At 37.5% G+C, this 14,411-nt stretch overlaps 1 protein-coding gene across 1 annotated transcript; it reads right to left on the bottom strand.

Moving 5' to 3' along the window:
* Nucleotides 1–2,078: 2,078 nt before the first annotated feature.
* Nucleotides 2,079–5,786, bottom strand: LOC143888395 (non-specific lipid transfer protein GPI-anchored 11-like). The gene is made up of 5 exons (XM_077392789.1): nt 5,322–5,786; nt 4,234–4,278; nt 3,491–3,529; nt 3,329–3,367; nt 2,079–2,368 (listed from the first exon to the last, which is right to left on the bottom strand). Exons 1-5 carry the CDS (start codon nt 5,662–5,664, stop codon nt 2,235–2,237), a joined length of 600 nt encoding a protein of 199 aa, XP_077248904.1. The 5' UTR covers nt 5,665–5,786; the 3' UTR covers nt 2,079–2,234.
* Between the last annotated feature and the right edge of the window lie 8,625 nt (nt 5,787–14,411).

Here is a 14,411-nt window from a genome sequence, read left to right as displayed (position 1 = left end):
CTTTTATTTGTACATAAAATACATGATATATACATGTATTGGCCTTTGGGGCACATACTTCAACAGTGACGAATGCTTATATTCGTTAATCGATCAGACCAAATTGGAATTTTTATTATCAAAATATTTTTGAAAAAAAAATAGTGATACATTTTTTGCAAAATTATAAATATTTATTTTCTCAATTATTTGTGTCATGAGAATTTGAAAATTGATTTACAATTTGGTTGATAATGTCGGAGACCATTTTGAATCGAAGGAATCAATAAATAAATGGATGACTAGAAAAATGGAAAAATCTCATGTTTAAACTCGATTCAGAATGGAAATTTAATAAATGTAATTTATTGGGAAACTATCTTATAGTTATGTAAAATATGGCTTTATTGTAATTATCGATTGATATTATTGTATTGGAAATTATGCGTCTGGTAATCACCCCTCATAAATTGGGAATTGATCAATGAGGCCTACATTTAGGGTATTAGGGTTTTAGGGAAGCCTATAAAATCCATTAAGATCTAACTCTTTGGAAACATCATGAGGCGATCGATCCACATGGTCTTAGTCTCATCCCAAACTAATATCCAATGCCTAAGATAAAAGACTACAAAAATCAACGGCTTAGACTTTCTTAGCAGAATCCTAATTTCGGAATGTTGGATCAAGGGCTTGAGGTTATCCCCTCCAGTGTATTTATGACAGTTCTTTTTCCACTAAAAGTGGATGGCCGGGGTAAGAAGAGGGGGCGATTTCCCATTTCCAAATGGACTAATTTTGCATATATGGTGCCAAAGTGGCTGTTATGAAAGATTCCAAAGGCCACCGTCATCTTAGCATATTCAATTAAAGTGGCCCGGCCACTTCTCTTATGCGGTGGGCATGTTACCTCAGTGCTCATCTTTAAATGACAAAAGGTAGGTGAAAACAGTCGGGAAATTTAATTTGCTCTTCAATACTTTGGCTGGTAACATGTGATGGTTGCCTCCGGAATTAAATTCCACCTCCCCATTCCACCTACACGCCTACAAATCTACAATTGACACCGTGAACCAATTTAATGTGGCCATGCTTTATCCCTATTCCTTTAATGCTTCCATAAACAAGGATCTGTTTGCAAAGCTAGCTGAAGTTAGGGTTCTGCTAACGTGCACCACAGGACATCGCAGAGTAGTGGTAGTGTGTGTGTGAGAGAGAGAGAGAAAGAAAGAGAGCATCATTCTCGTGAAATCCATACAAAACTCAACCGAGCAAAAATTTCAACTTTTTCGTGGCATTTGGCATGGATTTCTTTGGAAGGAGACAAGGGTGAGTGGGTGACACATCATCAGACATGCGATTATTGCATTTGGCATGGATTTCTTTGGAAGGAGACGAGGATGAGTGGGTAGCACATCATCAGACATGCAATTATTAAGCAAGAGAGATCGATCCATGGTAGTCTCTACGGATTTCAGTGCTATATTGGCAACCAAACAAGGGGTTTTGGTGATGTAGCACCCAAATGCCAAGCAAAACCCCTAAGCCATCCTGGATTCTGTGCAACCAAGCACACCTTGGTTGTACAATTTCTGTGGTTTTGATTCAAACTGCTAAGAGACTTCTTCTCTTGTCACTCTCTTTTCTACCCATGTGTGATAACTTTGTCGAATTTAGCACTCTTCTTTCTCTTCTCTCACATAGATAGGATGTGCCCAAAAACTAAGCTCTATACGATCATTCTAACCCTTCGAACTATGAAGACAAAATATGGAACTATGAAGACAAAATATGGACAGATTTGTAAAGGTTTATACACGTCTATTTTTACCTCGTAGGATTGAGATGATCGTATGGAGCTGATTGTTTGGGCACACCCTATCTACGTAAGGGTCCATCAAATGAATGCTTTCGATCATCCCAAAAGGCATTTCACGGATGGGCTGTTGCACGTGAGAGCAGCCAGCTCATGAATGAAGACAAAATCTGCTGAATAGTGAGCCTGTGTGGCAATACAAAAAAGTAGTATAAAATGATGAAAATTCCCTCTCCGGAGGATTAAATTATTAAATGAATGCCATCATTATAAACGTGCTGTGTAAGATCAAATCCACCAGAACCTCATGAGATTATTAATTTTACAATCAGTGTCAAGGCAATCACACATGTAAAAATGTAGAAATTAGGCAATCCTCTAGACTATATTCCTAAATAAAATGGCCTAAATGGAAATCCATGAATCAGCCCTTTATAGTCTAGAAGATGATAGCAATGGCACCCAATAAACCAAGGAGGAAGACGAGGCTAGAGACCTTGAAGCTTGAAGCTCCTTCATTATTCGTGGGCGAAGGGGCGGCCGGAGAACCAGGCGCCATTGATGATGTTGTCCCTATTTTTATCAAAGTTAGTTTCATAAGATATAAAAAATAATGAAGGAGAAATCACTAACTATCTTTAATTTTGCATAAATTGTATGATGCCTAATTTTCCTCTTTTTCAATGAAATTTGCAAACATACTGGAATTTTTTCCATAGAATATTATTTTTCATGTAAAATTCTTTCCCCATAATTTTTTTCCCGAGATCCAAACACCACCTAAGTTTTGCCTTCAGATGTTCTGGAATATCCTGAAATTGGCCATGCGTTATCCTTGTGGAAATGGCAAAATTACCCTGGCTCAATAAATAGAAATTATTCTTATTGGAAATATGTAAGATGGATTTTACTAACTCATTTCTCATGACATGTTGTAAACTTGTAATAAGGCCTAAACGCTTTATATCAGCATGATCAAGACCGTTCATCTAGTAGACCCATCATGGAATGGTAGAGCAAAACAAATTAACAATCAGTCTGATTCGGACAATCCTAGAGAATTGATTGGAGGAATTTTTATTTTTTTTTTGCCATTTGAATCTTGACCTTCCATTTGTATCGCATTGATCAAATGATTAGGATTGTCGCACTAGAGGGTTATTCGATTTCCAGTGGGGCCCACAATGGAAATCATGCTGAGAAGATGTTGGTGGGCCCAACTTAACCTGAACTAAAAACTAAGGCCCTGTTTGGATTGATGAAAAACATTTCCGTAGGAAAAAATTTTCTTTCCTGAATTTATAGGGAAATGATATGATTGTGGTTAATTTAGAAGAATACTGTCTATAGATTGAAGGTCAATCTTAAGTTTAAAAAAAAATGTTTGGTTCAAGTTATCTTTTTTCATGTGTAAAAAATAAGAAAATTTAGAAATATTTTTCGTTTCCAAACTTTTCCCAAACATTCCTGCAATCCTAAAAAGAGCAAGAGGACATGAAAAATAACTAATTATTCTAATAATTATGACATTACCAGGAGTCATTCCGCTAGCTGATGGAGAAATTCCGCTAGCTGCAAAAAATAAATTAAAAAAAAATTAGAAAATTTTAATATATGGATATAATAAACACAAGAAATACATAAGATAGAAAGATAAATGAAATTCCATAATTATTCTCATAATTACGGCATTACCGGGAGTCATTCCGCTAGCCGATGGGGAAATTCCGCTAGCTGCAAAAGATAAATTTAAAAAGTTAGAAAATTCGAATATATGGATATAATAAACACAAGAAATATATAAGAGAGAAAGATAAGTGAAATAATTTAGGCTTGACTATTTAATAAAATAATTAAAACGGAAATTAGGAGCAAAAAAATAGAGGCAAAAGCTGCATAGAGACAGATATGCCCTTCCCATACCATAAAGGATTTTGTTAGAAGAGATCAGTGGTGTTTCAATCATTTTCTTCATATACAGTGGGAAATGATAAATGCGCCCCTTTTCATCACTATGTATAAATGACTGCAGAGGGCTGATGTACTTCACTTCAGAAAGATTCAACAGATTTGATTGCCATGTACAATGCTGCAGGGTGTCCCTAGTGATGAAAAGGGGCGCATTTATGATAGCCTCATATTGACATATTCCTTGTAAATTAATAGTTGATTAAGGGCATAATTGTAATTTCATGTTTATTTTTATTTTTATTAATAACTAGGTTTGAAATGATATCCAGACACTGTTGGTTTAATAATGGCACCTCTCTTTATGTACAATTTTTTAACCAGTTGTTAAATTTTATCATAATTTTACAATTGGAAATAGTATTTCCAGTAGTTTCATCCCTTTTGTTCTTTACTAAATCCTATAATCGTGGTTTTTAATCAATGCTTAATCAAGGGCTAGGATCATTCAATCCTATGAAATTCATTACCTGGGCCTGGACTTAAGGTCGGACTGCTGATTGGAACTCCCAAAACTGCAATGAATCATTTTAAAAAGACAAATATTAGAAGATAATTTGACATGTAAATGAAAGAAAAACTAACATGATTACCAAAATTTCGGGAAAATATTAAATAATTAAATTGTTGAATTTCCTTAAATTTCGGACAAAACCTCCGAAATTTCGGCCAGGAGCCATGAATTATAATAAATAAAACAAATTCCCTACAAAATGAATGGCGTGAGATATAAGAAATGCCTTTCTCCCACCCATGAGCAGGTATTCTGAATGTGCCCCAGTCGGAATGAAAAAAAAATTCTGGATACAAGGGTTTTAAAATCCAGATCTAGATCTTAGAAGCTAAAACTTGGATTTTATAAGCTAAAACCTTTTGATTGTAGAGTAAAATCCAGGATTTTTTACAAGGGACCATCCTGGATTACAAAATCGATGTATCCAAACGGCCTATAAAAAAGAGAGAATCGGAATAAGAATCAGAATATGATGTGGATTAGGATTCGGATTTCCGATTCCGGCAATCCAAACTCAGGTTTACAAGCATTCAACCCTTGATGACCATCCTAGCAGCGCATTAGAAAACAACATTAAAAATCTAACTAGTACCCCCAAACAAGTACTAGCTCTGGTGGTCCAAACGCAAAACCAAACAATCACCCCCACATATTTTATCATGCAGAGGCAACCGATCTGGCCTATAGCGTACTTTAGAGCATGGTTTTAAATTTCGACCGGAATTTCAGGTTTGGTCAACACCGAAACCGAAATTGGCAAAATTGGATAAATTTCGGTTTTTTATATTTCGTCCGAAATTTGGAGAAATTCAACCTCAAATTCTCAAATTTATTAATTATATAGCATTTTTCCTGAAATTTGTTATTAAATAATATATTATCTTGAAATGGTATACCCAATTTCGGCAGAAATTTTGATTTCGGTGAGGGCAGAAACGCATTCCGAAACCAAAATTTAAAACCATGCTTTAGAGAAAGACTATGTGATGAATTAATATGCACTAAGAAAGAGAGATAGAGAGAGTTGAGATTAAGAAAACTAACGTGAGCAGAGGCTAAGAGGAGGGGTCGAGACCCGGCAAACGTTAGGAAGGCCGAGAGCTCTGGTGAGGTTGACGCTAAAGCCTAAGCCGCTGGAATTGCCAAGAAGCTGACACAAACAGAACGGAGAATTAGCGACAAGGCCGGCGAGGCTGGGGCAGCAACCCTTGTCCGGCCTAGTCTCATTGCTCCCGGGCGTAACATAGGTCAAACAATCCGACAAGTTGAGGAGAACCGAAAAGCAGTCCGGCGCTGGCGCCGGAGCTTGCGCGCTTACGCCGGAAAATGTCATAAAAAAGGCAAATACCATGGTTACAAAGATCAAAACCATCTTTTGAGCACTCATAATTTGATGGTTTTTGTACAAAAAAAGAGAACTATTACAAAGGCAACTAAGATTCTTCTCCTTTATCTTGTTTTCTGTAAGGAGTTACAGAGTGGCTAGTATTACTATCAAGATAGTTATTATATAATGAAAATGAGAAATAGCCCACCTAACTTATGTTGTTCAAGATTGGAATTTACTAAAAGGCCCCTGGTTCAAAATAGAATGATGATTCTAAAGTGGCTAGACATTGACTAAAAATAGGAGTTTTCTCACTAGAGCGCACTTGAGTTTCTCTTTCACAGGGTTTTATGGTTGTATAGTCCTGGACCCCAACGGCGCATGTTAGTACAACCCACCCTTCATTGAATGCTTTTCTTTATTTCTGCAGTTACTTGTAGGATTCAATTCGTGTAATGAAGAAGGGGACGTCTTGGTCAGAACTGTCGACCTCCATAGCTGTAAAGGCAGTCACGAAACTAGTTGTTCTGCCTTCAGTGATCTTAAGTAATCTATTAAACTGACAAAAATGCCCTTTCCAATGTGCTTTACAAAAGCTCTATGCAACTCCCTGTCACTCCTTCACCCACGGTTCTGGGTTTTTCCACCTTCACCAATTTTGTTCTCCAGCAGCACTAACCTTGCCCGACCCACTCCGTGCTGGCCCATCCCTTCCAATGTGAGATCTCAAGGAGAGGAGGAATCCACATATATGGCCCAGCAACTTTTCCTTCCATTCCAATGTGAGATCTCACAATCCACCCCATTGGGGGCCAGCACATCGTACTAGAGGGAGGTGCCACTCTGATACCATTATGTCACGCCCCGACCCTATTATGTAAATATTATCCGGTTCTGGGTTCTTCCAACTTCTCCGATTTTGTTTTCCAACAGCACTAACCATGCCTGACCCACTCCACGGGGCCACCTGTTGGAGATGCTGAAAACATGTCTACACAGGAAGAGGGAAATCCACATATATAGCTCAACAACTTTTCATACCTTTCCAATGTGGATCTCACAAGGCCGGCATAGGTTGTTGGGCCTGGTTAAGTCCAACTCTAGCCCAAACCAAGGACAAAAAACCTCAACTCAACTGTTATAGTGTGAGCTCTCACCAATGTACAATCAAGGATTAGATGAGAGGTAATTGTTGGGTATATAATATAACCCTATTATGTTCTAATATAAGCCCAATAAGATAATGGACCGGTGTAGTGGGCCTATTTGGGCTAGAGCCCATTAACCTATTAAAACCCTAATGTATCTCTATATATAGGGGCTGGAGGCAACAAACTTGGTATTCCAAACTAGATACCTTAGGTGTAATGCTTCAAGCAACCTCTTGCTTGACCTAATTCCTCTAACAATCTTGAAGCAGTAAGAAAAAACCCTAAATACGTTTTTGGCTTTTCGTGATCTTTGCTTGGAATTGTTTTACATCGAAGCCAAAATTTATTCGTCTTTGCAGTGGGTTTTGTGTTTTCCAAGTGGGTTTTGCCTCTCTCACGATCAAAAAAAAAAGAAGAAGACGTTTGTTTTCTTTTCCTTGGGCGTGGGTTTTATTCCTTATTGGATTCCGAATTTGGCCATGGGCTAGGTTTCTTCTCCCACCAGCCTTTGCTTATTGGCCAAGCATCTTGGTGGGATTCCATTCCTTTTCTTCTTCATGACAGTTGTTCTCTCCATCAACAACCTGCAAAAACGTGAAGGGAAGAGACGAAAATAATGTCTCCATCAAAGCAGCCCACTCAATTGAATTATTGAAGAAAGTATTTCGGGTTTCTCTCCTCCCATCTTAGATTAGCTGTGGGTTTTGTTTCCCACAGGATTAGTTTGCCCCTCGGTTTCTTCCACCTTGCAATCGTTTGTGAACGTGGGTTTGATTTACCTAACCGGCGATTGGTCGTCCCCTTCAAGCCGCAATCACGCCGGTCACGATCTCTCACAAACAAGGGAAGAAGAACACCTTTTTTTGGGTTGGATGTTTCGTTTGTGGTTCTCTCTCTCGAACCGACCCATCTAGGTCTATTAGGCATCCTTGGTGGCGACTTTCTTGTGGGTTGAAACTCATTTCATTTGCTGTTGCACGAATTATGGACAAGATTATTTGGGTCTGCATCTCGTTTGGGTCCGAACCTTTATTGGAGTTTGGACAAGCTACTTTGTGCCTAATTTTGTTGGCGCAAATTCTTGTGGTTAAAATCTTGTGGAGCGCAATAAGGTTCCCCTATTGCCGTTGGTTTCTCTCTTGCGACCGGTTCACGCAGTTCAGTTCTTGTGCACGGTTCACACGGTTCAGTTCTTACCATCGGTTCTTGGACTTGGTTCTCGCTTTTCGCCAATTAGGTGCATTATTTCCAATTTTTATTTTCTTCTAAAAAAATACAATGGAAAAGAACACTATTCTGTTTAAGATGGTCAAACTTTAATCCTTTGGTGGGTCTGAGTTTAATTCATGGAAGTGAAAGACTCAGTTCGGTTTAAAATATATGAATTGTTTTTACACCGTTTTGAGTACCTTTGCTGAGACGGATGAAGAAGTTGATGAATTTCAATGGCTTAGAGATGAGGATTTCTGCAAAGACTACTTGTTGAATTGTCTTTCAGATCGTCTTGTAGAAACCTATAGTAAATATAACACTGCTAAAGCAATATGAGACAATTTAGATGCTCAATCCAAGGAGGTGGAATTGTCCAAGACCCATCTTATAGACAAATTTATGGATTTCAAGTTTCAAGAGGACAAGAAAATCACTCCTCAAGTTACTGATCTAGAGAATTTGATATCTAAGTTGCATAATGAAAAAATAGTTGTGTGTGATTCGTTTCTTGTAGGTGCAATTATATATAAGTTACCAGCTGCATGACACTCTTTCAAAACCGAGATGTATCGGAAAAAGGTGCAAGTGCGACTTGATGATCTCAAACGATTCATTCGAATCGAAGATGAGAATCGAGCTAGGAATAACTTGGAGATGGTTAGACAGCAACAGTCTGCTGCTAACGCGGTAATATATCCCAAGAAATTTTCTAGGAAATCCAAGTCACCTAAAAGTGAACATCCCAAGTTGGAGGCCAAAAAGACTATCTTTCAGAAAAAAGAAAGGCAAGTGCCACAACTGTGGGAAGTGGGGTCACTTTACTGCAGAGTGTAAACACCCTAAGAATGCTCAATCTGACACACCACAAAAGGAAGCTCATATGATGGTGGGCAGTGCTGAGCCTACGAGTTTTGTTGCCATGTTAGGCAATTGCAAGGCCAATACTTCTTCAGCCTGGTGGTTAGATACAAGAGGCACCTGCCATGTTTGCAACTCGAAGAAACTACTTACGGATGTTGCTGGCGTGAAAGAGACTGTTACAGTGGCTAGTGGAGCCGAGGCAGAGGTGACTCACACTGGAACTGCGAACCTGGTCCTTTCTTCAAGTAAAATACTAACTTTAAAAAATATTAAAGTAGTTCCAGCTATTCAAAAGAATTTAATCTCTATTAGTCTTTAGACAATGCTGGCATGTGTTCATCTTTTTTGGGTGGTAGAGTAACTTTAACTGTTAACTCTTATTATTTTGGTTGTGCTTTCTTAATCGATGGTATGTATAGATTGAGTTTAGCAAATGAAACTGTTAGTCAGGTTAGTTCCACTTTGATTGATCCTAAGTTGTTATACACTAGATTGGGACACGTAAACTATAGGAAAATGGACACACTTGCTAAAACTTATAATATACCTTTAGATATATCGATTAGATTTGACAGATGTGAAGTGTGTGCACAAATCAAGGTCACTAGAAAACATTTTCGTTCGATTTCTAGGAGCACACAACTTCTTGAGTTAATACATTCTGACCTCTATGACTTTAAAAGTTTCACTACTAGAGGTGGTCGGAAGTATTTAATCACTTTTATAGATAATTTTTCTAGATATTGTCATATTTATCTCCTAAAATCGAAAGATAAAGCTTTTGATAAATTTAAAATTTTCAAGAATCGTGTTGAAATCAATTGAACTTGAAAATTAAGCGATTTAGGAGTGATAGAGGAGGAGAATACACTTTGACAAAGTTCAAGGAATTTTGTGCCTCTCAGGGCATAATACTTGAAACTACTGCTCCTTACTCACCTCAATCTAATGGCATAGCTGAACGTAAGAACAGGACGTTAACTGAAATGTTAAACTCTATGTTATTGACAGTTGGCATGCCTACTAGCTATTGGGGAGAAGCAGCTTTAACTGCAAATCACATCCTGAATATAGTACCACACTCTAAGTTGTCCTCTACTCTTTATGAGTTATGGCATAAACATCATTGTAGATATGACACTCTTAAGACTTGGGGCTGTATTGCTTATTTGAGGATACAAGACCCTATGAGACCTAAGGTAGGACCTAGAACCAACACTTGTGTTTATCTAGGTGGTACAGAAGATAGTGTTGCTGATCGATTTTTGGATCTATCTGCCAATTTGGTTATAGAATCTAGAGATGCAGTATTCTTTGAGAATAAATTTCTCAGAGATCATGGTTTGAACCTACCTGGCGATACTGAGATGGTTACATAATCGCATGTAGAGTTTGAACATAATATTTCTGACACCCGTCCTACATTGATTTCTGAATCAGAACCTTTAAGAGTTTCTACAAGAGATAGAGTACCCAAGAACTTTGGTGAGGACTTTATGACCTACCATTTAGAGAATGATCCATCATCCTATAAGGAAGCGACACGATCTAGGGACTCTTTGTTGTGGGCAGAAGCCATTGATGATGAAATGAGCTCTCTGTTACAAAATCAAACTTAGCAGGTAGTCGATTTGCCAAAAAGGGCTAAGACTGTGGGCTGTAAGTGGATTTTGAAGAAGAAACTTAATCCTAACGGATTCATAGCTCGGTATAAAGCACGTTTAGTAGCTAAGGGCTATACTCAAGTAAGTGGGATAGACTACTTTGATGTTTACTCACCGGTTTGTCATTTGGCAACGATAAGAATTCTTCTTACTTTGGCTTCTATTGAGAAGTATGTTGTGCATCAAATGGATGTAAAAACGGCTTTCCTTAATGAAGACCTCACAGAGAAAATCTATATGAACCAACCTGAAGGGTTTGTCATGGAAGGTTTCGAGAACAAAGTTTGTAAGTTACACAAATCTTTGTATGGTCTTAAACAAGCCCCTAAATTGTAGCATCAAAAATTTGACAAGGTAGTAAAGAGCTTTGGTTTTCAGACCAGTTACTCAGATAAATGCCTTTACTTTCGTTCTGTGTCGAATAAGGTTGCGATTATTTGCTTGTATGTAGACGATATGTTGATTCTTGGTTCCGATCTCTCTGTAGTGAGTGACGTGAAATCCATTTTGGCTAAAGAATTCGACATGAAAGATCTTGGTGTGGTTGACACCATTCTTGGTATGAAAGTAAGTTTTGAAAGGCAAGGGATTACTCTTAGCCAAGCCATTATATTGAAAAACTACTTTCTACATAGGGATACAGTGAGTGTAAACCGATTGAGACACCATTTGATTATACCAAGAAACTGATCTCTAATGAAGGAGACAGTGTGAATCAGTTAAATTATTCTAAACTGATTGGTAGTCTCATGTATGCTATGAGTTGCACTAGGCCAGACATAGCCTTTACAGTTGGCATGCTGAGTCGTTTCATCCTGGCCATGAGCACTGGGATGCCCTTATGAGGCTGATGAGATACCTTAAGGGTACTCAAGGATATGCTCTATGTTATAATGGCCATCCTCCTATCCTGGAAGGATATTCTGATGCATCATGGGGCTCAGAATTAGGAGACAGTAAATCTACCAGTGGTTATATTTTTACACTAGGTGGAGCCGCTGTTGCATGGAAGTCAAAGAGACAGACTTGTATTGCTCCGTCATCTATGAAATTGGGACTTTATGCTTTAGCTTCTGCAGGAGATGAAGTAGAGTGGATAAGAGATCTGATCCTGGACATTCCATTGACCCATTTAAAGATTAACTCTTTAAGTTTGTTATGTGATAATCAAGCTACAATTTCAGTTGTGAAAAGCTCACTCTTTAATGGTAAGAAGAGACATGTCAGGTTGAAACATGTCACGCTGAATTATCTTATAGAATAAGGTATTATCACTTTGGTTGATGTGAGATCGAAGGATAATAAGGTCGATGCTCTTACGAAGGGACTGAACAAAGATCGAATATTCAAAACTGTGGGGGAGTTGGGGTTAAAGACTGTGTAGACGTGTCTTAACCTACATCCATATTATTTTGAATTTTTCAAATCTCCCTATCTTGGCTAAGATAAGCACTTGATATATTTCAATGATGTTTACAGTTGTCTTTATGTCATTCCACATTTGATGACACCCTTCTTAGGAAAGGTTGTTTCATTACAAACTTGATGATACAGCTTAACTCAATTTGGATATGATGCCTGTAACATTTCAAATGGAAACTTGGAATTGTTATTTATAAAAGAAACTCTTTAGGTCTTGTTCTTGATTGAAACTTGACATTGATGCTTATTGATATTGATATTTATTTTTTCAGCCATAATAAAATTGTACTAAGTTCTTCTGATAGAACTAGATACTTTTAGTAGAATGCATAAATGATTGGATTTATTTTTTAATAAAATTCATATTTTGTAATTTACAGGAATTGGCGAAAATGGAGGAGATTGCCTCAATTTGGATCTTGATAAGGATGAGTTACTTGATGAGTGAATCCTTAAAGAACAGTGGGAACTATTATTTTCTTTTCAGTTGATTAAATAGTTCACCTACATGTGAAACTGCTTATATTTGAGTTTAGATTATTTCTAAAACTCTTGGTTATTCTTTAAAGTATTTTTGTTTTCAGTTGGATTACAGATCTTTATTGATATGGTGATATGGATGATTCAATAATTTTGTTTGGACATCACATTAACTATCTATTGGATTGTGCTATATGTAGAACATAAGAGGAGATTGTTGGGTATATAATATAACCCTATTATGTTCTAATATAAGCCCAATAAGATAATGGACCGGTGTAGTGGGCCTATTTGGGCTAGAGCCCATTAACCTATTAAAATCCTAGTGTATCTCTATATATAGGGGCTGGAAGCAACAAACTTGGTATTCCAAACTAGATACCTTGGGTGTAATGCTTCAAGCAACCTCTTGCTTGACTTAATTCCTCTAACAGTAATTTGCAATCAAAATTAGGGAATTTTTTTTTTAGATTTTAACAGCAACCCTACACAACCTGAACCTTGGATCAAGGAGGATCAACCCTTACCCAACTTGCCATTAAAACTCACCCTAGCCCAACCCAATGAATTGGGTCCAATTGGAACGATGGAACCATAGAAAAAAATATGTATAATCCTAAGATCTTGAAACCATAATAAAATTAAGAGGACATGGTCCGGTTCGTGTAAGGTTGGGTTGCCTAGGCCTCAAGATCTAAACCCTAACCCAACCCAAAATTGTCAGGTTGCGTTGCCCAAGGCCTAAACCTAACCCAACCCAAAATTAAGTCGGGTTTGGGTTGAGCTAGACCCAAGTTGCACCCCTATTAAGAATCCACTTCAATTGATCGAGGAAGGAAACTGATATTTCCACCCATTTTGTTTGTCCTTTTTCTGAAAATGAAAAAATAAACAAAAGGAGGTGGAAATGCAGCTATTTTATAAGAAAAAACATAAACAAGAAGGGTGAAATGGTGAAAAGGGACGTGGAAATATCACTTCCGGATGAGGAATGATACGATACGTTGAGTCACACCTTTGGAGATTCTGTGGCAGAAGAAACCAAAGCTTATAGGAAATACAGAAACCACTTGAATTATATTTAGAATAAGTTTCATGTGTGTATGACTGTAAACTTTGCTTCTATTCCCACCTAGGGGGGTTTAATTTAATTTCCTTAACACATTTGTCTCGTCTAATGGAATAAAATATGGCTTATTGTTCCTATACTTAGAAAAAAATGTTGTTAAAATCCCTTCCAAGATAAGCAAAACCTTCTTGCTTTTGAAAACCATGTACCCAGAGAGAAATCACTACAATTTCCTGAATACATAATTTCATGTTTCCCTTATTAAAAATGATAGAAAGGAAATCTCTTTATAGAAGCTATAGGAAAGAAATCGGTTGTATTGTCTGCTTCTTTGAATTAAATACACAAACCCTATTTCTTGTTTTGTCATTAGAGAGGATAGAAAGCAAACAAAAGATGATGCAGTGAGAGCAAAGAAGGGGTCCAACCCAAAACCACTTTCCAGGAAGTCCAGCAACACCTGATGACTACATCTTTCTTGTTGGAAATTAAAACTTTGTAGGAACATAGAAAGTATTTATTCAGCCTTGCCAGGATAGGAAAAGTTAGCAATTTCTCGAAGCCTTTTCCTAACAACCAAGTTGTTGTCGTTGTGTAGGGATCATGCGTATAATGTGTTAATGTCCGTCTCGAACACAGCGACCATCTAAGGCTCCAGCTGTTTATCTTCTTGAGAGAGAGAGAGAGAGAGATTTAATGGGATTCAGGTGTCGTTATATCAGAAAAGACAACTTACTAGACAACCCAGAAGTTTAGACATTGAGGATTAATGATCTACAAGAAGCATAGAAGCATAGAGAGGAGAAAAGGAGATGTTTATTAGAGTTTCATCTCAGCATTTATAATGCTAACCTAATACACGGTAGAAGACAAAAATACCATTCAAAAATCCCCCTCAAACGGGAGAATAAATATTGATCATGCCCAGCTTGCTGCATATATAGACCG

This window comes from Tasmannia lanceolata, unplaced genomic scaffold (assembly GCF_043159265.1).
Source record: "Tasmannia lanceolata isolate RefF3 unplaced genomic scaffold, GAP_Taslan_0.1 ptg000012l, whole genome shotgun sequence".
In the NCBI taxonomy this organism is placed as follows: domain Eukaryota; kingdom Viridiplantae; phylum Streptophyta; class Magnoliopsida; order Canellales; family Winteraceae; genus Tasmannia; species Tasmannia lanceolata.
The sequence above is the reverse complement of the archived record's forward strand: the minus strand, read 5'-3'. Positions and strand labels throughout refer to the sequence as shown.